The 27,241-nt window shown below is 47.6% G+C and overlaps 1 protein-coding gene across 2 annotated transcripts in view; it reads left to right on the forward strand.

Annotated features, from left to right (window-relative positions):
* RXRG (retinoid X receptor gamma) overlaps positions 1 to 26,474 on the forward strand; it is a gene marked incomplete at both ends in the record, with an annotated part of 38,035 nt that extends 11,561 nt beyond the window's left edge. The window contains 10 exons of one of the 2 annotated variants that reach the window (XM_080623633.1): positions 5,661 to 5,709; positions 15,781 to 16,040; positions 19,157 to 19,301; positions 19,992 to 20,171; positions 22,413 to 22,573; positions 23,264 to 23,393; positions 23,957 to 24,089; positions 24,826 to 24,917; positions 25,137 to 25,242; positions 26,327 to 26,474. In XM_080623633.1, coding sequence (XP_080479759.1) covers positions 5,661 to 5,709; positions 15,781 to 16,040; positions 19,157 to 19,301; positions 19,992 to 20,171; positions 22,413 to 22,573; positions 23,264 to 23,393; positions 23,957 to 24,089; positions 24,826 to 24,917; positions 25,137 to 25,242; positions 26,327 to 26,474 — 1,404 coding nt within the window. Of the gene's footprint in view, positions 1 to 5,660; positions 5,710 to 15,780; positions 16,041 to 19,156; positions 19,302 to 19,991; positions 20,172 to 22,412; positions 22,574 to 23,263; positions 23,394 to 23,956; positions 24,090 to 24,825; positions 24,918 to 25,136; positions 25,243 to 26,326 lie in introns of those variants that run through there. The other variant, XM_080623632.1, reaches the window with a different exon arrangement.
* Between the last annotated feature and the right edge of the window lie 767 nt (positions 26,475 to 27,241).

The following is a 27,241-nucleotide window of genomic DNA, read 5'->3' on the forward strand; positions in this document are numbered from 1 at the left end:
GCCATCCACAGATAGGGGCTGAAAAGTTTCTTGGAGCATCCTGGAGAATGAGCTTGGCTTGATGGTATAGATGACATATTCAGAAATAGACAGATATAAACCTGCTCTTTGTACCTCAGATAAGGAGCACCAGCATTAAGATATCTTCTCTAGTAATTTTGCAATGTTTGTCTATTCCAGTGCATCTCCAGGTGCCCTCTGGGCTGGGAAGCAGACTTGCTCATGTATCTCTCATCTTGTCATCTGGCACTGGTGCCTGGCAGCATCTCACCTGCATCTGTGTCAAAATGTGCTTGTGCCACCACTGGTGCCTGCCTGGGAAGATAATTCCCTGAAGGAGTGAGCAGCTGGGTCCTACAACCAGCAAAGCTGCTGGAGGTGCTTATGCAGGCGTAAGAGGATTTGGTGACACCTCTGATTAGAGTTGAGGGCCTCATTATGGTGCTGGTAATTGAAGGTCTCTCAGGGTTCAAAAAGCCTGGGAATTATCTGCCCTCAGAGGCTGCTCTTGGCCACATAGGATTGTGCTTTCTGCAAGGTAAGCAGTGCCCTCCCTGAAGCAGCTTGGTTCTGGGAACGGTGGCCCATGCCCTTCAGAACCTGGGGAGGGGACCCACATTGGGTGGTAGCGTAGGGCTCAGGTAGAGATGGGGAAAGCCTGTGGAAAAGAGGGCAGGATGTGTTACTGCAGGTGTGTTTGTGGTTCTGCTGTTTGAATATGCTGCTGCTGGTAATTGCATTAGCCTGATGGGGCTCTGGGGCTAATTTCATTAGCCTGGTGTCTGTAGTTATTGCTTTACAAGAGACAGCAGTGAGAAAGGGCAGGGCTGGGTGGAGAAGGCCTGATGCATTAGCTCCCTTCCTCTTCATCTCCAGGGAATCATAGGGCCACCCTGATTTTGGTGACTTGCTCTGTCTCTGGTCAATGTCAGCCTGCAGCAGGTAGGTGAGGTTGGGTCAGTTCATCAGTTAGCCCTGAGAAACCCAGTTTCAAGTCCCCGCTCTGCTACTGACTTTTTCTTTGGTCCTGAGCATGTCACCTGGTGTCCATGTGTCCTTCTTTGCAGGCATGCAGGGAGGGCAATGAGCATTTTGGCTCCTGGGTCACTCAGCCTCTTAGTTCCTATTGCTCTTCGCTAGCCATGTAAATGGAGCTCCAGCTCTAACACCAACACCCGATGGGCAGTGAGTCTTCTTAGGGACTCTGTAGCTCTGAAGCAGTGTCAGGAGGAATATGTATGTGCAGTTGTAAGGTTATGAGGGCTGCAACCTTTTTATTTGCTTATGCTGTTGCCACATGCATGACCAAAGAATGCCTCTGCCTTTAAACAGAGATTTGATGGGGGACTGATGGGTTTCTTGGTGATGTTTGGAGTTTTCCTTGTTCAATCCAACGTGCAAGGATAAGGGACCTTATTTACTCTCTGGCTTTTCTGGTTCTGTGGCAGAATGGGAAAGGCTTTCACATGTTTAGCATTTGGCTCCAGAGACCAGCATTCCAAAAGGCTTGATGGAGTAGTACTGGGAATTCTTTGAGATGTTATTCCAACACACTTTTGAAATGTTGGCTGCAGTGAAACGGCTTTGGAAAGCTAACTGAGAGGTGAGTCAGTGACCCCAACACAATGTTAGCATCTCAGTTCACTTGAATCAGCACTGCTTTGTTGTGAGTCCCACTCTGACTGATGCTTTCAAGGTGTGGTTGCTGAGTGGCAGTCAGCAGCACTGAGTCCCTTCTGGATGTGGCATGGCAATGTTATTCCTTCCTAAAATAACAGTAGCAGTTATTTTTTCTCCTTTTACATAATGGGGTGTGTGTGGTGGTAAAACAGAATTCAATAATTTGAAGCAGTGACCTGTGCTGTTATTTGTAGTAGAAATTGAGGGTCTGCCTCTGTATGGTCCTGCAGCACTTGTTGAGAGACTGGGCTGGTTCCTGGAGTCTGTCACAGACTAATTTGGTTACTGATTTGAGCCTCTCCATACCCCAAAACCCACGATACACCCCTAAATGAGTTGCCTGATGCTTGCTTTGCCTGAGGAAAGGGCCTGGTGGGGTTTCCTTGGAGTTGCTCAGTGTGTGCATGTGTTCTGCAGCACTAAGCACTCACTAACCCAGATCTGCTAAAAATCAATAAAGTAATCCACTTACTGCTTGGGACTGCCAACCTTTTTAAGGAGCTCAGAGATGTTTTGTCTTATTTCCTCTCCCCTTTCTTCTAAGCTGGAAGAAAGAAAAGATGGCTGGGAAAGGGGGTGCTGGCAGAGCTGGACTAAAACCAGGCTGTTTGCTCTGGACAGATCAATAAAAATAAATCCCCACTAAAACTTCATTAGCATGGAATTAAAGCTGCTGAGATCCCAGGTAGTCGGTAAGAATTAATGGTACTGCTAAATCTCAGCATGGTTGGCGCTTAAATGCAAAGCTGCTTTGTTGCTCACACCTCTCTGTCCCAGTGTTGCTGGGGCTCAACGGGCTGTGCAGCCAGCTCTGCTTCACTGCTGCTGGGTGAGGGCAGAGCCCTCTCATCCAGCCTGAGGGCAAGGGACAAGCCAGGCTGGGATGGTAGTAAGGTATGACTCAAGCAGGTGGAAATAAAACTGTTGGGCAAGAGAGGATTTCTCTTGAAATAGCGACTCAGTTCTGAGTGCTGGTGGGCACTTTGAGACAGAGGATAGATGGCCCCCAGTCAGATGTATCTCTGTGAGGTAATGGACAATTGATGGGAAAAGTCTCTGGGTGTACAGGCAGGCTTCCCACCATGCCAGAGTTATCCTCTGACACTGGATAATAGAAACATCCCTCTGGCAGGCTGTATGTGGGGCTGCACAAAGACCCTCTCTTCTGTGGAAGCCTTGGGTCTTATTGAGGGTGTGTGTGTGAAAATCACTTCTTTTGGTAGCAGATTTTTTGTTGGGGTTTTTGATAAAAAATATTTCTTTCAGTCTTGTCACAGAGGAAACTTGCCCTGCTGATAAATCTAATTTTCTGTCCAAAGACTGAAACAAGCCACCTTGTAGGCAGCTTCTCTGCAGCACTATGGGTCTCTGCCTGCAGGGCCTTGGAGCATCCCTGCTCTGTGCCTAGCTCTTGCCTCCTGCCCCTAAGGAGGATCCCCAGTGTGGCTGCTGAAGGACAGCACCAAAGGCAAGCGGGTGTTATCCTGAAATAGTAAACTTTGCCTAGAGGTTAGAAATCCCTGTGGTTGCCAGAGACCTGATGCCACTTGGATTAGGGCAGGGTGGAGATGGTTTTGGGAGGGACCCATGGGTGTGTGAGAGCATGGCCAGGTGACTGAAGGGGCAGCACCCACTGAAACAGGAGCTCTGCCTATGGCTTCTGCACCTGGATGCTGCTGTGAACTCTTGGAGGAGGACTGTCCCTTGCTGAAGACATTTGCTGGGGAAGTCCTTGTTGTATGGTGGGGTGGTGGCAGGGCAAAACCCAAGCTCAGATGAACAGGGAGAGGGATGGGACACAGCACCACACAGTCAGATGCTGCTGTATTATGCTCTTGTACTGGCTATCAAGCCCTATGGTCTTCCTTCCCTGTAGCTTGAAACCTGTGGCCTGTGAGTGGGGCATGTAAGCATGCTGCTCAGCTGCCTTTCCTCCTCTGAAATAGTTCTGCAGTGCCATTAGTGTTTGTGCAGTAAACTAAACGAGATGTGAACAGTGGCTAAGAGAAAATATGAGAGCAATCTCTTCTGTTTGTATTCCCCCTGCAAGACTGCAGTTACTTGGGGTTTTTTTTCCATAGTAGAACCTTCTGTGAATACTGATCTTACTTTTTTTTTTTTTTTTAACTGTAAGAAAAACCTGTGCATCTATACCTGGACTCCAGCTAATGGGCTATGCAGGATGCTGGTACTTTTTTAAACCCCCTGGCTAGAGAGAAGTGGGTATGGCAATGCCTGAGAAAGAAGCAAGAAGCAGAGCTAACAAGGGTAACCTTTCCTTCTCCTGCTCAAGCATTACCTCGAGGTTGACAGCACCTCAGTCATCATCTGCCTGAGCTGCGGCTGGATGCTGTGAACAGCTCTGTGCTGGCATATTGCATGCCTTCCCCTTGTAGTGTGCTTAGTGCCAAAGGGCAGCATGGGCCCTTGGGTGATCTGGAGGGAGCCAAGAGCCAGCAGGCCCTTGAAGAATGCCAAACATTCTAATCTGCTGTTCTCTCTTCCTTTTGTCTTGCTGCTTGCATGGCATGCTCCCCATCCTGTACATGGGGGTGGTTTGTGGTCTCCCTGGAAAGGCAGAGCCCCTTGTTAGCTCTGTGCCTTCTTTCTTTGCCACATGGCTGGTGCCAGTGGCAAGGCTGTAACCCACCTCCTCCTCCAACAGACATGTAAGTCAGTGCAGACCTTAATCTCTGCTCATTTTACAACCTTAGACAAAATTCCTTCCTCTTCCATCCCTTCAAGGTGACCTCACCTGAGGTCACCCAGGTCAGAAGCCAGGAGCAGTGGGCTCTGCTGTTGCCTGCATCCCTGCTTCTCCCCACAATTGCAGCAAGTGGTAGGGGGCTTGCCAGGCAGGGAGCTGGAACTGCTTCCCCTTCAGAGTACCAGTCACTGGAGGAGGCAGTGATGAAGACTGCATGTGGCTTTGCTCTGATCTAGCAACTGGCTGCTTGTCTGTGGTTATTTCTACCTGTTTCCTGCAGTACTTTATTGACAGGCTGGGTGAGCATTAAATTGAAGTTTTGGATGTACATATGGGACTATGTATGAAGCCTGTTGCATTCTGCTATGACTGCTTTACTGACTGTGGCATGGATTGAGCCACCTGGGTTCTGTCCCATGTCCCCCCTTCTCATCCTAGACAGTTTTAGCAACAGCTAATGATGATTTCTTGGGGGTGCTTTGGGTGTTTTTGGACTCCTCTGAGGATAGGAGTTGAGCTTCCAGCTCTGCTCTCCTCAGGAAGGTCCTGGTTCTCCTCAGCCTTGGCTGCATTTCCTAGGGATGACTGCAGTCCAGCACTGCAGGGGTCATAACTTGATGCCAGGAGTGCAGCTGAGGCAGGGCTTGATGTGGGATGGGAGCATGGAGCTCCCTGCCCTGCACAGCCCAAGCCCCAAAGTGCTGGGTTGCACATGTGCTCCTGCCCTGTCAGCCAGCCCATGATCAGGGCACAGCCACTCTGGGTAAGGGTTGGTCCTTCACATGTCCGGAAAACACCTCCACATGGCTGGGTCTAGTATAACTAATAACCTGCATCCAGTCTTCACTGGTGGAAAAGCAAGGCATCCCCCTCCTTCCCCAGGATGCTCCTCCCCTAAACAACTTAAACCCCCCTGCCCCTCCCAATTTGTGATCTATACCGGAGCTGTCATGCATTGATCGGCGTCTTATCCAGGCGATTATGCTACCCGGATGGTCTGCCGTGAATTTGCTGCTAGAAGAGACAGCTGAGCACGGGAGCCAGCCCTGAGCGGCAGCGAACAAGAACATGTCTCATCCCGGCGAGCAGCTGCTGTCAGCGTGAAGCAAGGATGAGGCCACGGGAGCAGGCAGCTGCCGTGGCACCCTCCAAGAGCCCCTGCTCCTGCAGAGCCATGTCCCGACCCCAGCGGGCTGCGCTGCACTCCGGGCAGCTTTGAAGTTAGAGGAGACAGTTGTGTTTAGAAAGGCAAGCAATGAACTGAAGATTAAACATGTATGGAAATTATCCTCACTTCATTAAGTTTCCTGCGGGCTTTGGCAGTAAGTATTTTACTTGCATTTGCAATCTGTGCCTTCTGGGTTAGGTGGAGGAAATGATCCCATAGTAGGAGTATGAGGGAGTTAGAGGGAATTTAAAAACATGCTTAACCTAGCTTGTATGTAGCTGTAACCTATGGTGCCTGTGTGCTTATGACTGAAACTGTCCTGTGATTGTATGTGCTGTGAACTTCAGCACAGCCAAGCCAAGCTGTCTGTAATTATGCAGGCTTGAGCCAAACCATGACTCTGCTCTAAAGTTTAGTATATGACATTTGAGAGATTCATGTATGTGTTTGCGTATGATGAGCTGAATCTATGAATTGAAAGAATAGAATCAAACCAACTAAGTACCTTTCCAATTGCATTTTAATTAAGTTGTTGGAGGAGGAAAGAACCCCAACTTTAAAAACATAAAACAGCCCCCAAGAAAATCTAAAGAGGGCTCTTTCCTTGCCCAGAGGCTGTCTCCTGCCTGTGTGACACAGATACCCCCATAACTGTGTGAAGCTTTGTCAGATTAGTCAAATGAGGCTGTACGGTGAGACAATGGTCTGCGAACGACTGTGTCTGCGTGGCTGTGAGCTGCAATCCCCCTGTACATACCAGCCATGAGCGAGCCTCAGTTGCAGAAACCAGAGCTGCTCTTGGGAAACGGGCTTTGCAATTACTGGGGCTTGCTCATTATCTTTTCTGAAGTTATTCCTCTTGTCCTAACATGGGCGATGTGCAAGTGGAATGAGTTGAGGAGCTGTGGGGGCTCCTCAGCTGACGCAGGGAGTGGGCAGGTTGGAGTGGAAGCACCCGCGTTTTGGCTGCTGACAGCATCATTGGTGCTGCTCCAGGGAGGTTAAAGTGCATTATGTTTTATGGATGTGCAAAGTCTTAGTTTCCCTGGAAAACTCCTCAAGTTGTTCCCAGCCCTTTAGGGTAGGTAAATGCCTCCAGGAGTTGCTCTGGAAGCCCCCAGGCTGTATACATCACAAGAAACCTGTTATTTCTTTGCTAGAAGAAAGGTTTGTGCAGAAGTTGAATTGCACATGGAATGCTCCCACTGTGTGTGCATTTTTTTCCTCCCTCTGGTACCAGATGCTCACCTCTGGTAATTCTCCAGCTCCAGAAAAGTCATTGGTATTGCATCAAGTCATCCCCAAGTTTCACAAGCACTTGACTTTCCAAAATACCTTTTTAGGCAGTTTCTGTACAAAAGAGATGACTTGTTGGAAGCATCTGTTGCTCACTGGTATTTTTAAGGATCAAGCAAAGACAAGCCAAACTCTCTCCTATTGCTGCAATAAGAGTGAAACAATGAAAGTGTTATTTGTGTTTAGTTTGTTGAGTATTGCAAATTTACGAAGAAGCAAAGGAAAAGTGACGTTCAGACTGATTTTCATGGGAATAGGGCACAGATCCCTGTAGAGACAGGGGTCACAGCACTCAGTAGAGCGTTTGGGAGATTTCTAGGGGAGGAAATTGGTAGTAGGAGCAGAGGTATTTCTGCTCCACCAATAAATCTGAAGGGACTGCTCTGACCCAAAGTTCGTTATATTGGAACTTTAACTTTCATTTAGAAGTATATTTAACTGAAGTTTTTGCCTGCTTCTAATTTGGTTTAGAAAGAAGTGTTTTCTGCAGGTGAATTGTTGACAGAGATGCAAAAGCATTGGCCAAGTTTTGTTTGGGCTGATTTAAAACAGTCACTCTGGCCTGTCCTACATTCCCCAGATGCTATAGACCTGCAGGTTACCACTTGCATCTACATTCCCCTCAAGGCTGGAGGGCTTCCATATGCCTGAAGCAGCTTGGTGGGGCTGCGGACCTGCTGGTGGTGAGGGACTCTCCTTGGGTTGTTGGGTGTGCAGAGAGATTTCTGGCTGCTTGAGAAGGCAATTGCTGCTCTGGCCAGACAACTTTAGGGGCCCATGGGCTGTGCAAGAGGACAGTAAGGCTTTGAGAGAGATGAAGCAGGACAGATCATGGTGACCAACAATGATGGGGGGGGGGGTGTAGCAAGCTTCCCACTGCTTCGGGGTCCTCACCACAAAGCCCGTGCAGGCAACCTGCATCTGCATCAGGCCCGTGATATGTTGTCTTTGCTGCTTCCCCTTCGTTTAAAATAGCTATGAAAATGTTTCTGGTTCTGCCTGTGCTGGCATTATGAAGGGGGACATCAAGACAGTGGAAAAGGGCAGTGTCCACACTAGGCTGTCAGCTTGTTGCATTCATTGTTCTTGCACCTTGTTGCTGCAGGGTAGTTAAGATGATGTGGCTACTGCTGTTTGGCATGTCTAGATCTTATTATATTCAGATTTCCTTCAGCTCTGAAATTCTGGACTTCATTTTGAGCTTACGGACATTCAGGTTAGAAATAAGGAACACGTTTTCAATAGTGTGTATAGCTCACTTTGATCTTAAATGTCTGAATAACACCATGAAATCTGAGAATGTACATACACCAATTGGTAATAAGTACATAATTTGTGGTAAGAAAAGGTCAGTCAGACTCTAAAGCATTACAGATGAGTTTGGAGAGTAGCAGGGCAAGTGTTCAGATAAGTCACCCTTAGACATCTAAAGCAGGAGATGTGCACTAAGGCAGATGGATTTGCTTTCACAGCCTGGGCTATAGGAACAAAGAAAGGGCTTCAAAAAATGTGTTTTTATTCTCCAGAAGGATGCATTTCATCTGAAGCTCAGCTCCCAGGGCAAGGAAAGATGCTGTGCTGGCTGTCCTCTCTCTCTGGGCACTTTCTGGCACTGTTGGTTGGGGACAAGAGCTAACTTGGCTCCTCCACAAAGTCTCTTTTATTAGTACTCATGTAACTTGGCCTGTGGCCATGCCACCTCTGGCTTCAATCTTGTCAGCTCTCCCAAGCAAAGTGGGGCTAGGCCAGGTCATTTGGGGGATAAGAAGAGAAAAACCCAGGTTGTGTCTGGAGTGGGGCTGCCTTGCTGGCTAGCACCTTTTTTGCCTGTGATGGTCCCAGGTTTTGTGACCTGCAGGATGCTTTTTCTCTGTCTGTCACAGCTTGCCATGTCAGAACCTGTAACTGAAGTATGTGAAGATGGAAGAGGGCTCTTTGATCCAGAAAAGATGTGAGAAAATTCAGTGACTGGGCAACTCCTGTAGCTACTGAAATATAGATTTTTTTATTATTATTATTATTTAAAGCAGGAGACACTTGCTTTCAATTGCCTGGGGCAGCCACAGGCCCTGCAGCCACTTAGATAATTTCTGATAGGGACCTGTAGCCTCTCTGGGGATTTTAAAGACCACAGTAGAAATCTCTGCATTTTTTCCTGGTGGATGCTGTGCCGGAAATCTTTCCGGCCAGGTGGGAAACCTGGTCAGACAATCATGAAAAACTCTTCAGGCCTCAAATGCAACAACTTTTACTCTTTGCAGATGAGAAATTTTATCCAACTCTTGTGTGTTACTGTGGTCACCAGGGGGATGTGATACCTTGTTAGGGTACTAACTAGAGAAGAATATGTGGTTACACTGCAGGTGTTTCTTGTCCAAATGTCCTTGGACATCTCAAACTATTGACTCACTATTTCAGTTAAATCAGACCAAGATCTCAAAATAGCATCTGATGCTAAGCCTGCACCAGGGCAAGTGAAAATCTTGTGTACTTCCAGCCCATGGTTTCTTATGGCCCAGGTTTTGGGTGGGCCCTGTTTGCAAGAGTGGCACAGAAGCATTACCTGAGAGTAAAAGGAGCAACTCTTCCCAGCGCCCAGAGAGCTGAGGTAAACTCTCTCCTGCTCTGTGCAGATCCCTGTTGTAGAAGCCCCTGCTCATGTATGTGCCCGCATACCTCCAAAAAATTTTGCTCCTCCATGTGTTGGCTGCTGGGGAAGGCTGCATTATTTATTGACTCCGAGTTGAGCAGGAAGATGGAAGCACAAAGGTTACTGGACCTTAAAAGCAAGGTGAAAACAATAACCTTTCTGTAGGATATTAGCATGGCAATCTGTACTGCCTGTGGAAATCTGCTTGGACAGTTAAAAATACCACCAGAAAGGGTACAGTTACTCAGTTTAGCTTCCATGTATTAAATAAAAACTACTCCTGCAGACATAGCAGCAAAACTTTGATTCCAGTTAATGTGGGTTCCCTGCTGCATAGCTGCATCCAGTTTCAGGAGTGTTTCTCACAGGTACTTCCCCTTGAAGGTCGTCCCCAAGGACGAGCTGCCTGCCAAGCTGTACCTCCCACACATGCCCGTGCTCCTCTCTTGAAATCAGCCCTTCTGTTCATGTCTCTTCCCACTTCTCGGTGCTCTCTGATCTGCGGAGGATGAAGTATCTGTGAAGTTTTGCTAGTTGTGTGTCAGGCAGGACAACTTTAATTGCTCATGCAAATGATATGAACCTCTTCCATGTATATCTGGGGCCTCAGAAGCACAAGCATGGTTTTCACTTTTTGAAAAGTTCTAGCTTTTGATTCTAACATTAAAAAAAAACTGTAAAGGCTGAAAGTGTCATCATCTCTAGGCTTACCAGCGATTCTCAGGTCTTAGGAAGCCTGACTGCTTTAGGCCTTATTTGAAGAAAGATGCCAGTGTTTAATATGGATATCTTTCCTCCTGAGGCTTTGCTAGGTGTTACAGCTGAAGGCATTAACCATAACAAACTTGCAACCCATACTAGTTCAATAGACAGTGTACTTAGAGCTTGGATGTTTCTGGTCTCTGCATCCTCATTCCACTTTCTGCTCAAATGTAATTACTGAGACTGGTATTTCCTGTCATTATTTGAGTGTAAATCAAGACAGCTTTATTGGCTGCAGCTTGGACGCTTATCTTCCTACTGCCTTTTCCAAGGCATTTGGGGTCACTTGCACACTCTTGTAGATAGTCTTTGCTTCTATGCCTGCCCCAGCTTTACCTGTGAAGTGGTCATAGCACAAAGGTATCCAATCTGGCTTTATTGACCTAATGTAGGTCCTGGATCAGCCTAGCCATGTTAGCCCAAACCTGGCTGTTCAGCACTGGTGTGGTGGATCTGGAGTTTGTGCTCTGCAGGTGCATCTGTCAGGCACCTGTGCATCTATCAGACACCTATTCATCTGCTGTGACGTAGCCAGTGGTGTTCTATTCCTGATTTTATAAGGCTATTCATGTAAGTTTCCCATCATTGGACTACAATTTTGCTAAGGTGGAGATGAAACACAGATGGAAGCAAAGTATCATAGCTTTGTGTCCTCTACTTCAGTGGCTGGTGCATGAAGGTAATGCTTATGTCCTTGAGGGTATGAGAACGAAGTAGTTCTTAGGGTCTTCTCTCATTATTTTTTCTAATGTCAGCAGAATGATTATTAGATATGATCTTTATTCTGAGTGCCAAATCAACAGGATGGACGTTGTGTCTGTGAGCACGCTTCCAACACACAGCTGCTGTCTGCCGCAAGTGATGTGATACATTTGAAAGAGCAAAGCACCCAGAAACAGGTTTCTTCTTCTCAGGCTTTGGTTCCTGCAAAGAGAAGGCTGGACTGTGTGTGCTCCTGTGCAAGAGAGCTTGCAGAGGATTGATTGAGGCACCGACTTCTCTGTATGCTGTGTGTTTGCAGTGGAAATATCAGAGAAGCTACACAGAGTAGCTCCGACCTGTCCTCTTTACCTCTGCTCCTCCAGGAGAGAAATAAATACAGTATCAGGCTTCCCTGAAAAGTCCAAGCAGGAGGGAGATAGAGGAGAAAGACACCAACAGCTCCATTTGTGGATCAGAAGTAAGCTGGTCTTGAATCTGGAATAGGTGGTTAAAAGGAGTAGCAAGCCCTGATGCTGGATGCAGGGTCTCAGCCGATCTTCCCCAGCAGATGCAGGGGACCTGGTCAGTCTGGTAGCCCACAGGCAGGGGCTGTGCCAGCCACAGAGCCCTCACTCCCAATGCAGGGCTGCCCTCCGCTCTGCGGGGCTCCGGAAGAGCCGGCTGAATCCCCGGCATCGCTTGTCACCTCACATTACCTGATGGACAGACTCGGGGCCCGCTTTAGCCTGTTTAAATGTCACCTGTGCCGAGTGCTGCTGCAAAGGCAGAGGCGGCCGGCTGTGGCAGGCATGCAGGACTGAGTCCCATCTCTCCAGTGCTCCCTGCTCTGTCCCAGAGCTGCTTCTCTGCTGCAGAGCAGCTAGTTGCTGGCCTTGCTCTGCTGTTATGCTGTCGTTTCTGTCTGTTTCCCAAATCATGAGAGGAAATACCTTGAGGAAAGCCATGCCACCACTCCAAGCCCAAGGTCTTTCTGGCTGCTTTCTGTTGGGAGATGTGGGACACAAAGCATCAGTATTTTCCTGCAGATTCGTTTAATACTTTTTTGACCGAAATTAATCAGACTTGTAATATCTGCTGTTTGCATTGTCCAAGCCACCCTGGCTCCTTTGGATGGGACAACTTTGAGGTTATTCAGCTCAGGAACTAAGTAACCCCAGTGTTAGAGGTGCTTTGGTATGGCTCTTTCTGTACACCTTTTGCCAGCTGTGCAAATTGCTACTTGCACAAGCTGGTAAGATGTGATTGCTACCAGGTTATATCCCTCTTGGAGCACTACAACGTGAGAGGAATTATTTCCCCAGGGTGGGAAATTTTCTTAATGCAGGAGGGTGCATTTCTGTTCCCACAGGGACTGACTTGACAAACTTATCCCAGGGAGGGACTAAGAGTCAAAGTCTGGACCACCTTGCAGGAGTGCTTTGCTTCGCCCCTTTCCTCCCTTTTTTTTCTCTTTTTTTGTTTTTCCTTTTGTTTCAACGCTTCTTCATGCAGTTTGTATTACAGTCTATAACAGATGGATAAAATTATTCATGAGTAAATGGTAACTTAACACTGGTGGTTTTCACCAATGGGTTTGTCACAGCCTTAGCAAGACAGCATGGCCAGGCACTGTGGAAACAAGCTTTTTAACTTTGGTGTGTATCACCAAGGCCTGGCAAAGCCTGGCTTTACACCTGTGTAAAGGTGTAAAAAAATATCTGCTGTGCTTGCCAGTAGATATTTTCATTTCTCTGTCTATCTCCTTCACCCATTCATGTTTCTCTGATGTCTCATTGCTGGGGTAAAAAAGGTAGGCGCAAGCTCTTCACAATTCCTGGTTTCAACTTTTGATCCCATCTTGAAGGTTAGGGGATTCACCTGGCCATAGCCTTCTTGGCACAGACACAAGCACACCATGGGTCTTGTCCTGGACAGCAGTCTACTTGGCTTTGCTCTGCGTCCTTGGGAACCTCTCTAGTGGAGAAACTCAGTGGTGACAGCATTTCTGTAAGGTCTGATGTAAATGCAAACAGTTAAATAACTCTCCTGGGAGTCTTTTCTTATTGGTTTAAATCTTCTGCATGATACTTTCAAAATATGCCCTTTTCTGAGTTAATGGAAAAAGATGAAGAATCATTCTTCTCCTTAGCTGTCCTGGTGTGATAGATTTCTGCCCAGTCTCTCCTTCAGCGGCTTATTTTCCAAGCTGAAGAATCCTCAAAGGCAATGTTGTTTATCTAGCTGTTTAAAGAGGCATAAAAGCAACTTCTTTGTAAGTCTGTGCTACAGATGCTGGGCAGCACTGCATACTATGGTACCAGACTACTCACAGGTGATGAAAAATGCATTTGCTTTTCTCTGGCACAAGTCCTTTAAAGTCCCAGGAAACAACTGAGGTGCTTCTGTGAGCTGAGCTCATAGGTAAGGTGGGGGCCAGGAAAACCACATCTTCTGCCCACTGCTAAATGCTCTCCTGGCATTTGTGTCCGAGGTGAAAGTCTTGGAAGCCATTACAAGGTAAAGATTTTGCTGTCTGTTAACAGAAAGTAGGCTGCCTGTCTCCATGATGGTGGCAGGGGGATGCGAGATGACTCTTTCCAGCAGCAGGCAGGAGCCCTGGCTCTGCCTTCAGACCGCCTTGCTGCCTCTAAGGCTTCTGCTGTTGTCATTAAGCTGGCTTCCTCTTTCTGCACATTGCTTTCCCACTGGGAGAATTGATCCAAAAAGCCAAAGCAAGAATTGACAAAGACCTTTTCTCCCCCCACCCCTCCTGCAGAATTAAGTCTGAAGTGGGTTGATAACGGCAGATCGAGTCCTCCTTGACTCTGACAAATGTCTTTAATGTTATTCAGCAAGCTGACCTTTTCCCGTCTTCATTGTGCATCTTCCCTTTGAATCAGATTTGATTGTTACTTCAGGTAAAATAACAAACACTGTCACGTAAATAACTTTGCAATAATGTTAAAAGGAGGAAAAAAACCCAAACAAACAAAACACCAAAGTGCTCCCTTACTTGCAAATGCAATGGGAACAAGAATCCTTTATGCCAGCCATGGAAAACCAACTGTGTGACCTTCCCACACAACATCTTTTCCTTGTTACTCCAGGGAATGGTCTCCTGTGTTGAAAAACCAACAGAGAAACAATGGTTCATTGAAATGTTAATACAGCTGTTGCTAACTGGGGTTGGTAAATTCTAGGGAAGGGAGAAAAGGTCATATAAATCCTTAAAATACAGCTAGGTACATAACCTATCAGAACTAGTGGGCATTTGATGCCCAGATACCCTCTGAATATGAAGCTGGTCTTATAGAAGAAAGCATTTAGACCTTGGGTGAGGCATTCAGCATCAGAGACTGCCCTGAAGTGGCAATGCTCAAGATTATATTGCTTTTCTATACCTCCTCTTTCCCAGTGGGGTTCAGGGGCAGATTGATCTCATGGGGCTACTCTGAAGCTTAGTTTGGGAATGTGCACTGGGGTTCTTTAGTGTGGGAGGAAGAAACCCTCTTTCCTTGTGTCTCTGAGATTGTCTGCCCAGGCACATCCTTGGGAACAGTCTCTGCTCTGTCTCATACTATGTGAGGAAAAGTAGTGGACAAAATATTTTGTGGGTGCCTTGTCCTATAATCTGTGTTGCCAGCATGTCACGGGCAATTTCTGTCCTCCATTGCTCCAGCTTCTCCAGAAGATGCTGGCATTAAGTTTTGACAGCTGGAGGATCATGTGAAATAGCATAGTGGATTGGTGAGTGGGAAGGGAAGGAACTAAGACACTGCAAGAGGAGCCTGCTGAGCATGATGCTTGAGCCATCGCAGAGAGCAAAGTTGCTTCATAAGACATGGGAAGCATTCAGGGGTTTCCAGCCTGATCGCTGGAGATTTCATGGTTTCGGATGTGCACTGTCTCTAGAGCCAGCTTAGACAAAAGAAATGGGACCTCAGAATGTAATTCAGAGAAAACCAGCAGCAGGCAGGCAGTAGTGCCTTCTTCCAAGTCAGCTGAGGCGCCAAAGCAGTGAAAGAAGATTTTATTATAAAGCGTTATCTTTATAACATGTTTTGTTGTTGTATGTAACTCTGTTTCGTGTACCATAACCAACATTTTGCTCTTTCCCTTTATAGCATAAGACATGTTTGCTAGTTGGCTTTGAGCCTTGATGTCGTGGTTTAAACCTGGCTGGTAATTAAGTACCACGCAGCCGCTTGCCCAACTTTTTCCCATCAGGAGGGGTGGGGAGGAGAACTGAAAGAATGCAAAACCTGCAGGTTGAAATAAGAACAATTTAATAATTGAAACTGAGTAAAATACAACGATAATAGAAATAATACCAGAAATAACAATACCGTTAATAATCTTAGAGAGCAACAAAAAGGGATAATTGAAAATTCAGAAAACACAAGTGATACACAATACAATTTCTCAACGCCCACTGACCAATACCAAACCTATCCTGAGCAGTGGTCAGTCCCTTCTGGGTAACTTCCCCCAGTTTATATACCATGCATGTTGTACTGTGATATGGAATATCCCTTTGGCTAGTTTGGGTCAGGTGTCCTGGCTTTGCTCCCTCCTGGCTTGTGCCCCTCCTCACTGGCAGAGCATGGGAGTGAGAGACTGAAAAGTCCTTGATTGGGGTAAGCACTACTGAGCAACAACTAAAACATCGGTATGTTATCAACATTGTTCTCAGACTGAAGCTCAAACACAGCACTGCACCAGCTACTAGGAAGAACATGATCAAGGCTGGGCAGCTGATAGCTGTACAGCCAGCCTTGCTCATAGTGTATTTAATCTCTCTGCTTTTCCCTGTAGATTCCCCTGTCCATGCCAGCTCCACATCTGTGAGCCTGTCATCAAGCCTTTCCTCAGGAAATTCGGTGGAGGGGCACCACAACTACCTCGAAGCCCCCGCAAACGCCTCCCGGGCACTGCCGTCCCCCATGAATGCCATTGGGTCTCCAGTGAATGCGCTGGGCTCACCATACAGAGTCATCGCGTCCTCCATTGGCTCACACACCGTCTCCCTGCCTTCAGCCCCGGGCATGAATTTTGTGACACATGCAAGTCCACAGGTATGCAGATGTGCATACTTGCTTTGCTACAATTCACAGTGTTTAGACTGCGTCAGGTCCCAAACTTTGAGGGTGTGGGTTGGCTGGTGTGGAGTCTGATGGTTTTTGGCCACCAGCTCATCTCACCTGGGAGATGAGCTGTAAAGAGCAATTTCCAGCACATGAGTCTTTCTGCATAAACCCCCCTGGCACAGACACAGAGAAGACATTTGTATATATTTCAAGATACCCTGCACAGTAAGTGGGAAGAGAGAATTCCCAAGTCAGTTCTCACTGTAGGTGCAGTCCAGCTCCCCCTCACTGCATCTTTTGCAGTGTATGTAATTACTGTACATGGATATAGTCAGGATAACCAAGGGCTGAAGCACGTGAAGCATTCCTCTTCTTCCTGCAAAAGGATATCTGCTTTGTTTCATTATTGGGAAAGGAGACAGACTTTCTAGAGAGCGGCAAACGTTAGTGCTAAATGCCAGCCACATACTCTGTGTTGCACATAAACTTTGCCTGAATTAAAACAAGGCCCTACTATCCTTACTGCCTGAGCTCACTCAGATAACGGAGAGACCCAAGTGTTAGGGTTGGTGCTTCCCCAGAGCCATGGATGGGCTGGGAGCCTCCTGGTGTGGCTTTGTGGAGCAGGGACAGGAATGTGTTGCCCAAGAGCCTGGCACCACCTCTGACATGGCTGGGAAGAGGATGGCAGCATGGAAGTTTGTTAGTGAGCTGAAATGTTCTGGGAGTTCAGATCTAAGTAGAAATTCTGCCTTTTATTAACAAGACTTTGTGTTTATTAGTGAGACCTGAAGGTAGGAAGTACTCAAAAGCCCCTGGGCTTCTGCTGAAGAAGCAGCAAGGAGATGGTCCCCAAGCCCTCTCTGCCTCATATACCACTCTAACTCCACAGTCTGTCTGAAGCTCTTCCTTGTGTCTGCCACGAGGGTTGGGAAAGGATGGTGTGAGGAGGCCCCTGAATTGCTCTGAGTATAGGGTGATTTGGCAGGTTTGGTTTATCTTTTACCAGCATCCTCAACTTCTGCATGGATCTGGGCTGACTGCAGTGGATGTGCCTGGCACCCTTCCTTCCTTTGCACCACCAGCTGTTCCCCATCAACCTGACAATGCTTGTACCCATGGCATCCAGGGCAGGTGTTTTGTGGTGGTGGAGCTGTGGCAGCACTGGCCGTGCGGAAGCCTTTCCTTTGGGGATGGGGATGCTCTGGGAAGTGGTTTCCCCAACCTAGGCACTGTGCCAAGTTCCCAGCTCTGAGGAGCAGGTTTCACTTGCATTGCCTCTAATGCAAGGAGACAGCTGGGCCTTCGGGATTCAGCAGAGAGGCAGCTAATGGATTTGGGTTCAAGTAGTTGTCCCAGATATCATACGTGATTGCACTTAACCTGCTGGAGTCAAGCTCTGAGGACACTGATGGCCAAAACTGCCCCATTCTCTCCCCCTCCCATACATCCTCTCTCCCTTTTACTGTCTTAAAGTGCAGCCAGAGAGAAAGAAGTGGTAGCTGAGCTCTGGGTAACATTGTAAACCATAAGAAGTTCCTCCTGGCTCAGCATCTTGCCAAGAAGTTTTCAGGATTAAAAAAGGTGACTGGATACTTGTGGGGAGGAAGGGTTTGATTTCCCTTTTTCTTGGGCCAATATTGAAGCATATTTACAGCTGCCAGTGGCTGGGCTGGGTTTCTGCTGGGGAGAGTGAACCTCTATCCCTCTGGGCAATTCTTCCCTATGCACTTCTATTTTCCAGGGGAGCAAAACAACCTGGCTCCTAATGTGGTAATTTTTTTGTTGGACAATTTGTATTTTCATTGTCATCAGACCTTTGAAGCTTTGAAAATGCAGGGAAAGTGTGAAGGAAGATAAATACAGGCTTCACCTTTTTATTTTTTTATAATGACTGGTCCAAAAATCCCAATGGGATGTACTCTTCTTGTTCTTTCCTGAAATTCCCTGTGAAAATTATACTTTTTAATGGTAAAGGGCAGTTTCTTGGAGCAAATGGAGAACTTGCAACAGCATGCATGAAATCTAGTGGTTTAGATGTTATGGAGACTTTAACAAAATCTGTAGCTGGATTTTCATTCAAAGCCTTGTTTTGTATCCCTACTTTCACCTTCTTGCTGGGAAGAAGAACTTTATCTGATAAATTGAGGTGACTGCTAAAAACAAGCTCAATAATGAAGAAACCATTCCCAGCCCTCAAAGAACAGCAGTGGGAAAGATGATTTCATAGTGGTTTTGGTGAGACATTGCTGTGCCCAGACAGCTTTGGAAAAGACGTGCTCAATGGCCCTTAATCCTTACTGCACTGCCAACAACAGCTAGAAAGCAAATAGCAATAAAACGAAGCCCTGGGCAACATCAGGCTTTGGTCTCTAATCGATGTCAGTTTGTAACCTTTAACTTGCAGCAGCCATGAGCAGCTCCTAGGGATCTCAGCTGGGAGCTCTGGGCCATTTGTCTGCATCTTACTGAAGCTGATTTTTAGATGCTCAGCCCCTTCCTTTTTCTTTGTCTGGTAACCTCAAACCTGCTCCATTCCCGAGGCTGTGATAGTGTTAGGAGCCTAAGTCCCAGGGAGTGACCAAGATGGCTATGTTTTTATGTGTTCATGCAGATTTGTTTATTGTGAATCAGGGAAGCTAACCCACTCAACATCATTAGGGCTTCCCTAGCCATGCAGCAGAGTAGGTTTCATTGCAACTACCTGGCTGCAAAGCTGTTCCTTACTAAGCTATTAGTGCTCAAGGCTGCAAGCAGAGATCAGCATCCTCTAATGAAGCTAGTGCTGTCGCTTGGAAGCTGTAACTGAGCAGCTGAGGGTTGCTGCCTGCTCTTTTCTAGCTATGCTAAGTACTGGCTTTGGTTACAGCATCAGGGCAGGATGAGAGGCAATATCTGCTACCAGGCATCTGCTTAAACTGCTCCAGCTGGATTCACCAGAGGATGTCTCTCTGCCCCTGGCAGCCCCATGGAGTTGCTGGGGATAAGCTTATGGGATGAGCCCAGCAGGAGCAATAAAGGAGGGGTCAGCTCAATTTGGGGATGGTTTCACTGGGATATGAGTCTTGATCCTCTAACCTGTCTTGTGGCTTCTGCTATTGCAGCTCAATGTCTTGAACAATGTCAGCAGCTCAGAGGATGTCAAACCCTTGCCAGGTCTCCCAGGGATCGGGAACATGAATTATCCATCTACAAGCCCAGGATCCTTAGCCAAACATATCTGTGCCATCTGTGGGGACAGGTCCTCAGGTAGGAGGTTTTCTTTCATGGAGAAGGCTTTGTGCAATGAAGACTCCCCTGATGCTCTGAAGCAAGGCTCGTGCAGGAATGAACCCTGTGAAGGATTGCTGGTGCCATACTGGCATTGTAGGATTCATAGCTAGGTATGGCTTACCCAAGGGTAAGCTGTTTTGCAGATCAGTTGCGCTGTGCCCAAAAGAGAGCAAACCTAAAAGCTGTGTTTTTCTCCCTTATGTGTATAATCTGTAATATTTTACATTTTGTCCCTGTTCATCAAAGGTAAACATAAAAAATTGTGTTCTTATTTACCTGTGCTTTGTGTTAGAAACGCTTTGCCTATGCCTGGTTTTCTCTCCTACTACAGAAACCTGCAGCCTGGCTGTGCCTTGCAGACCCCCTCCATATCAGTGCACCCCATTTGCTGCCTATGGCTTTAATACACTTGCACTGCATCCAAGATGTGGCTCCACATCCTTGCCTTGGGATGCAGTTCCTCCTTATCACAGGAAAGCAGCGTTCCCATAGTTTAACTGCTACTGGTCACTATTGCTAGAAAGAACCCCTAAAGCCAGTTCAGGCCTGCTAAAGTGATACTGTGCAGCCAGGGATTTCACTTTTGGGGTTGTTTCAAGCTCCTTCACACTGGAGGGAAGGGCAGATACTTTCCTGTCCACTCATGGTCTCCCCTTGCCTCTCCAGGGAAGCACTATGGGGTGTACAGCTGTGAGGGCTGCAAAGGCTTCTTCAAGAGGACAATCCGGAAGGACCTGATCTACACTTGCCGTGACAACAAGGACTGCCTCATAGACAAGCGCCAACGCAACCGCTGCCAGTACTGCCGCTATCAGAAGTGCCTCGCGATGGGCATGAAGAGAGAAGGTATGTGAGGGCTGCTGGAAGGCATGGGCTTAGAGAAATTTTCCTTACATTCTTTAGGGCAAATCTGGCTCTTGTAGCCCTCCAAGACTAGAGCATTCCAAAAACCCACGCTGACAGCTTCAGGGCATTTTTGACCTTGTCCTGTTCCTGCAGCATCATCAATACTGTGCTGCTTCAATCGCTTAGCGCAGTGGGAGACTGCAAAATGCCAAGCTTGAATCAAAAACCTAATCCCAGGCACAGCTCTCACTTCCAGCTGGCTGCAAGGTGGTTCAAAGGACCAGGGTGTCAACTCAACTTTCCTTTGCAGAGCTTGAAAATTTAAACACCAGGATCTTGGTGGGTTCTGTGGGGGTTTGGCTGCAATAATCACAGGGGCTTTCTGGGAGCTGAAACTAGGGGCATATTGCAGCTTGGACAAAGATGGAACCCTGGATGACTTTCCACTGAGATTCTGATGACTTTAGAAACACTTCCCTGGCTTCTTCCTGTCCATTACTCTAAGGAGGACAAATGCTTCCTCCAGCTGGTTAGCACATAGGAGAGCATCCCGTGATGTCCTCCCTCAGTGCCAGGCTCTATGTCCCACTGAGCCACCTCCTTGGGTGCGGCCAGTTCCCCAGAGCTGAGCAGTCATGGGAAGCACATCCTCCAAACCGGGGGAAGTGCAGAGAAGTGCAAAGTGGTCATAAGTCTCAGTGCTGAGGAACCTCCTGTGGTTTTGCCCGTCCCCTGAAAGCACCCTAATGTGAGCCAGAGTAAGGCAAGACTGATGCAAGGACTTACTTCCTGACACCACTGCAAACAGCAGAGCTGTAAAGACAAATGGGAAAGAAATCTCTTAATCCAAGTACCTGACCTAAAAGCTTGTCGCACCCTTCTTCCATCGGCACTTACTTAATTGAGAAAATGGGGGTCAAACTCTCCCGCAGGCTTGCTATGAGCTGTGGACTTGCTGAGTTTTCCCTTTCTTGGTGTCCCCTCGTGTTTATGCAGGTCCCCTCTCCTCCTAAAGGACTTTTTAATCTCTTGGCCTTGGTGGTTTTCCCACTCCTCTGGATACCAACTGCCTGGTGCTTTGCTAACAGGTGGGGAAGATATTCAGCTGTTGAATGTTGAAGCACCAATGTCTGCATGGCAGAGGCCAGCTTTGACACCGGCTTCTTCCCCCTGGACCTTTCATTTCAGGTGTATAACTGCCTACAGCTCAGCACAGGCTGTTCTTTGAGACCAGGCCAGCTGTCTACTTGTCCCTTAGGGGTTATGGGGCACTCTGGGCACCTGCCTGGTGCCGCACGCTCACACGGAAGAGTGATGCTAGCAGGATTTAGTTTTGGGACTTTTCTGCCCAGCAATGAGCTAAACCGACATGACACCTGCTGGTCACTTGGTTTTTAGCACGATTTTCTTCCCATTGGGATTTTCTCCAACAAAAATGTGTACCCAGGGCTTCTATTGAGCACAAGGCTTGGCATACCACATAGAATCATAGAGTCATAGACTGGTTTGGGTTGGAAAGGACCTTAAGATCATACACATGTTCTACACCAACCTGTCTTCCACACACCCAGCAGCCCTGGGATTTAATATCTGAGATCTGGAGAGAATTTCAGTGATTGCATTTCTCTGGACAGTAGATATTTTGGAAAATGTACAGAGATGGGAGAAGAGAGTGGAGGCATTGGGGCATTAAGAGGTGCTAGGAGCTACTGTCTGTTGCGGAGAGTTGGGAAGAGAGGTAGTGGAGGAGAAGGTGGCACAAGGGCTAGGCCAGGCTGTGTAAGCTTTTGCTTAGGAATGAGATAGGCAGCGTGTATGGATCCAGCTGGGGTGATGGACCATCCTGCTGCTGGATGTGCTAGGCACTGTGGGAGAATTCAAAGCATGGTGCAAGTGCAGCAAACCTTGGTGTCTGGGTCCTGGGTCCCTCCTGCCTCCTCCAGCACCTAGTTACAGCTGAGTCCAGGCTGCCACCTGGAGGTATCAACTCCTCTTTCTTATATTCTGGAGCTTCATATCTTGGAAATCACAACTTTTTATCAGATTTGGAGGCCACTGCTCTACAGCAACTCCCATGTTATTGGAGGGTAGTGATGGCAGCCATTTTTCTGAATGCACATTTTAAATATCCATTAATTTTCTGCTCTCAGCCTCCTGAGGGAGTTTCCTCCCAGAGGAAAGAGACCCATCACAAGCAGGTAAGTGTTGCTGTGGATGTAGAGCTGTGTTTCTGTTCTACAGCTGTGCAGGAGGAGAGGCAGAGGAGCAGGGAGCGGAGCGAGAACGAAGCCGAGTCCACAAGCAGTGGCAGCGAGGACATGCCTGTGGAGAGGATCCTAGAAGCTGAGCTGGCAGTCGAACCCAAGACAGAGGCATACAGCGATGTGAAGACAGAGAGCTCGGTAAGGGGCACTAACATCACTTGCAGCCTGAGATGAGAGCCTTTGAGGTGTGATTTGAAAAGCTAAACCTGATGTGAATGGCTAGCATTTTGCAAGGGGTTTTTGGTTTGCACTGCCTAAAAATCAGTAACCATTTTTCATTTGAAGCTACTCTGAATGACTAGAAAACAGGCTACACATTAAGTTCCTAGCTGTTTTTTTAAATTCCCGTTGGTTTCAATGGGTCAATAGGGGGATAGCTGAATGCTGGAGATTCTCAGCCCTGGACACTGCTTGTCTGCCCCAAGTGACCAAGACTGGAATGGAGCTGGACTCAGCAGGTTTATTGTTGTGGTTTTACTGGTTTGGATGAAACTGCTGTTCATGCCCATTCAGAGGCTGCTTGATGATGATTAGATACGCCCTGGGGAGTAGGACTACAGCCTGCCATGCAGGACTTGCTTTGCAAAGAGCAAGCAAACAGAAAAGCTTAGCAACCAGCTGATTTGGCTGGTTGTAGAGGGGATAGTAGTAATAAATATCTTCTCTTCCCAGCACAGCTGAGATTATTGTCAGTTTGATCATTTTACTTGTGGCTCTCAGTATCATTCATTTGATCTGATACCATGTGCAATACAGACAGTGACTGTCAAAGATTTTCATTGACAAATTCTCTTTTCCTCTTTTCCCTTTGATATTGCTCTTAATTAGACAAATGACCCTGTTACCAACATATGCCATGCAGCTGACAAGCAGCTCTTCACACTTGTTGAGTGGGCCAAGCGAATCCCCCACTTCTCTGACTTGACCCTGGAAGATCAAGTCATTCTCCTCCGGGCAGGTAATGTTCCCACCTGGGGTCTCTGGGGCTATCCTTAGCTCCATTGTCCCTCCTCTGGGCTGTGTGCTGTGCCAGCCAGGCAAGATGGTGAATATGAAATCCTGATCTGATCTGTCCCTGCTTGCCCTATGACAGGGCAAGCACTCCATCATGAGCCATGATGAGCAGTTGGTAGAGGCTGTCTGTGGCGCAGTGGAATCTGCTGTTTGTTCCTCTCTTTATGCAGACATGTAGGAGGGCTGGAGAAGTGTGAATAAATGTCTTATTAATGTAATTCCTTTAACTGCAGAACTTGCGATGTGTGGGGCACACTAGTGTGTAACATGCAAAATGAAAAAATAGTGTCTCCCCCCTTCCCTGAGTCTTTTTCTGCACCTTCCTTGCTGCTGGTCACAATTTGCCACCCCTTGCAGTGCTGGCAAGGGCGTAGTTGGCACTTGGGATCCTATCTCTCTTGCAAGCCCCGTCTGAAGCCAGCAGGAAGAAACCAGCTCTCCTGCTCCATGTGGGACTGATTTTCTTTTGCTAACTGTCTTTTGTGTCCTACACACCTCCTTTTGCAGGATGGAATGAGCTGCTCATTGCCTCATTCTCCCATCGCTCTGTGTCAGTGCAAGATGGCATCCTTCTGGCCACGGGCTTGCACGTGCACCGCAGCAGTGCCCACAGTGCTGGTGTGGGCTCCATCTTTGACAGGTATGTGGCCTGTTTTTGCCATCCCCTAGCAGCAGTGGTCAGGCTGGCTCTGTCTTTCCCCTCTGAATGGGCAGCATATCATTAGTAAGAACCCATGATCATCTGGGGCAGAACTAGTTTAGAGTGAGGAAGGGATGCTTGACTGGCTTAAAAACCAAGAATGGAATGAAAGCACCTTGGAAAGGGATTTGCAGCTGCAGAAGGAGATCTTTGGTTGAGTGTGCAGGGGGAGGAATGCTTCTCTGCCTTTTCTCTAGAGTTTGTCATAGCTGGATCTACAGCTAATAAAGCTCTTGCTGATCAGTATCTGGCAAAGCCTTATACCCCAACTTGCTCTTGTACCAACTGCATATTTACCATCCATGCCATGCCTGCTCCTTGCCTGGCAGGGCAGCACATTACCACTCTTACACAACCGGCATGCTTCACATGTTTTACACAGTGAAATGTGGAAAAAAAAAACCATGTGGTTTTCTTTAAATGGGTGCAAGTTTTCTCCGTGGTCCAAATGGAGCAGAGACCACGTGCTGAGCAAAATGAGAACAGGAGTGATTTTGATGCTTAGGTCCCTGGATGCTGTTGAGCAGTGTGTGGCATGGTTTTCCCTCAAAGCTGCTTCTTCCTGCAGAGAAGAATATGGGATATTACCAGTGCCTGTCCCAGATGTTTTTCAGTCCCCAGCCTTGATGTCTGTACATGTCTGTGTTCATCTTCCCACCCATGTCACCTTATGCAGGGTTTTGACAGAACTGGTGTCCAAAATGAAAGACATGCAGATGGATAAGTCAGAGCTGGGGTGTCTGCGAGCCATTGTCCTGTTTAACCCAGGTAAGTCTGAGGCCTGGGGAAGTCCCACTTGGCATGCACACCCTCTGGGCCATGGCAGGTCACAGGCAGGAGAGCGGTGTCAGTGAGCATCAGGCAGGACTGCAGGTTTGTCCCAGTCCCTGGGTCCATGATTACAGAGAGCCTGAAAGAAGTCACTCTGCAGTGGAAAGGGCCCCCTGCAGTGATTTCTTCCCTACCTCTATTTTCTCCTTCATCCAGATGCTAAGGGTTTGTCTAGCCCTTCAGAAGTGGAATCACTGAGGGAGAAGGTCTATGCCACGCTGGAAGCCTACACAAAGCAGAAGTATCCCGAGCAGCCAGGGCGGTGAGTGTCCCCAAGCAAGGCAGGCAGCTCAGGGCAGCACAACACCCACCGTGGAAAAAGAAGACTGAGGCAGAGGTGTCTGTGCTAGCTCTGCCTGAGCCACCCTCAAAAAGACGGGAGGACACCAACCAGAACTGCTTGAGCAACCCAGTTCCCGCAGGCTGGCCTGTCCTCTCAGTGCCCTAATCCTGGGCCAGAGCCTTTCTGGTGCTGGCGGGATTCATTTTTCTTGCTTTTCAATCCAATCATACCCTCTACTGGCCGAGCTCTCGAAGCGCCGGCAGCTGAACCCGTCCCCATTGCCACCAGCCAAGTGATGTGCCCACAGCATCTTCTGCTATTTTTGGCTCTGGATGTGACCGCAGAGCGCTACAAGTGGGACGTGGGGAGGGGGATGCACTCTGCTTGCTGCACCCCCTTGCAGCTGCGCCTCGAAACGAGAGGCAGTGGCTGGCAGAGGCACTTCTGAGGGGCTGCACATTCTTGGGAGGCTGGGGAGTTTTGGAAGATTCTTTTTCCCAAGAAGGATTGAAATGGCACCATGGAGATGTAAGTCTTGAAGAGAGAATCTGGATGTATCTTTTTGGGGCTTTGGGGGGTTTTGGGTTTTTTTTGGTTTTTGGGGTTTTTTTGGGGGGGTGGGTTGTTTGGTTGCTTTTTTTGTTTGTTTGTTGTTGTTTTCTTTTCTTTTGTTTGTTTCTTTATTTGTTTGGGCTTTATGTTTTAAAATGCTAAAATCTGTTTTGGAAAACATACATCCCTGAGGACATTCAAGTTGAGGCTGGATGCGGTTCTGGGCAACTTGAGCTAATTTAAGATGTCCCTGCTCATTGAAGGGGCTTGGACTAGATGGGCTTTGAAGGTCCCTTCCAACCCGAACTATTCTATGATTCTATGTTCCATCCACACATGCAGAGTGAAATGCTTATTTTGAAGGCGTAGGGGAATCTAAGATAGAACTTCCCAAGCCATGTTTTGGGGAGAATTCAGGCTCTTCTCTTCTGAGCCCCTGCTGCAGTCTTGGAAACACTTGTGAGAAGGCAGCCAGTTCCTCTCACATGCTTCTGACTTTGCTCTCTTCCAGGTTTGCCAAACTCCTTCTGCGTCTGCCGGCACTGCGCTCCATCGGGTTGAAGTGCCTGGAGCACCTCTTCTTCTTCAAGCTGATTGGAGACACCCCCATTGACACCTTCCTCATGGAGATGCTGGAGACACCCCTTCAGGTCACTTGAAGGTCTGGCCTCTCTGTGGACAGATCCTGTCCCCACCGTGCCCCTGCACAGCCTCCCACCCCTCCACTCTGAGCCTGTGAGAGCTCCCACCCTCCCTCCACTCCTCCTCGGTGGGATTGTTGTGTTTTGTACAGCTGTAAATCACCTCCTCTAACCCTCCCTGGCCTGGCTGTGGGAGGTCACAGATCCTCTGACCAGTTAACCATTCCCCTGCCCCCTGTACAGATAATCTCTTTAAATTATTTTTTCATTCTCAATAAAAGCCAACAAAACAAATAAAATAATATGAGAGAGACACTGATTTCAACTGGCAGAGCAGTGTCCTCTTTTGCTGTGATCACTGGTCTGGCTTGGGATGGGGCTGAGGGATGCTCCCGAGACTCTTAAGCAGCCCAAATCAGGACAGGAGCATCACTCAGGATATTGCTGGTTTTGCTGACGGGCATAGTCCTCTGGCCAAGAAAGGACAGGTATTGTAGCTCCTGCTAAGGAAAAACCTGGAGAAACTTGGTGCTTTGAATCAGAATACTTCATTCCACCACCTTACAAAGAAACTCCTGGACTACTTGAATTCTTTGAAAATTTTAAAGTAATTTTAAAAGTGACTTTTTAATGTACTTTTTTGTTTTCTGAGCTAGTCCAGTCACTGAGGGAAAAACTGAAGTGCTTCATTTTGGTTCAGGTGGAGTATTTCAGGGTGAACCAAACCTGGCATGCTCATGGATAATTTTCAGTTTTCTAAAGCTTCGCAGATCCTGTTCTCAGCT

Source organism: Psittacula echo, assembly GCF_963264785.1.
Source record: "Psittacula echo genome assembly, chromosome: 7".
NCBI classification, from domain to species: Eukaryota; Metazoa; Chordata; class Aves; order Psittaciformes; family Psittacidae; genus Psittacula; species Psittacula echo.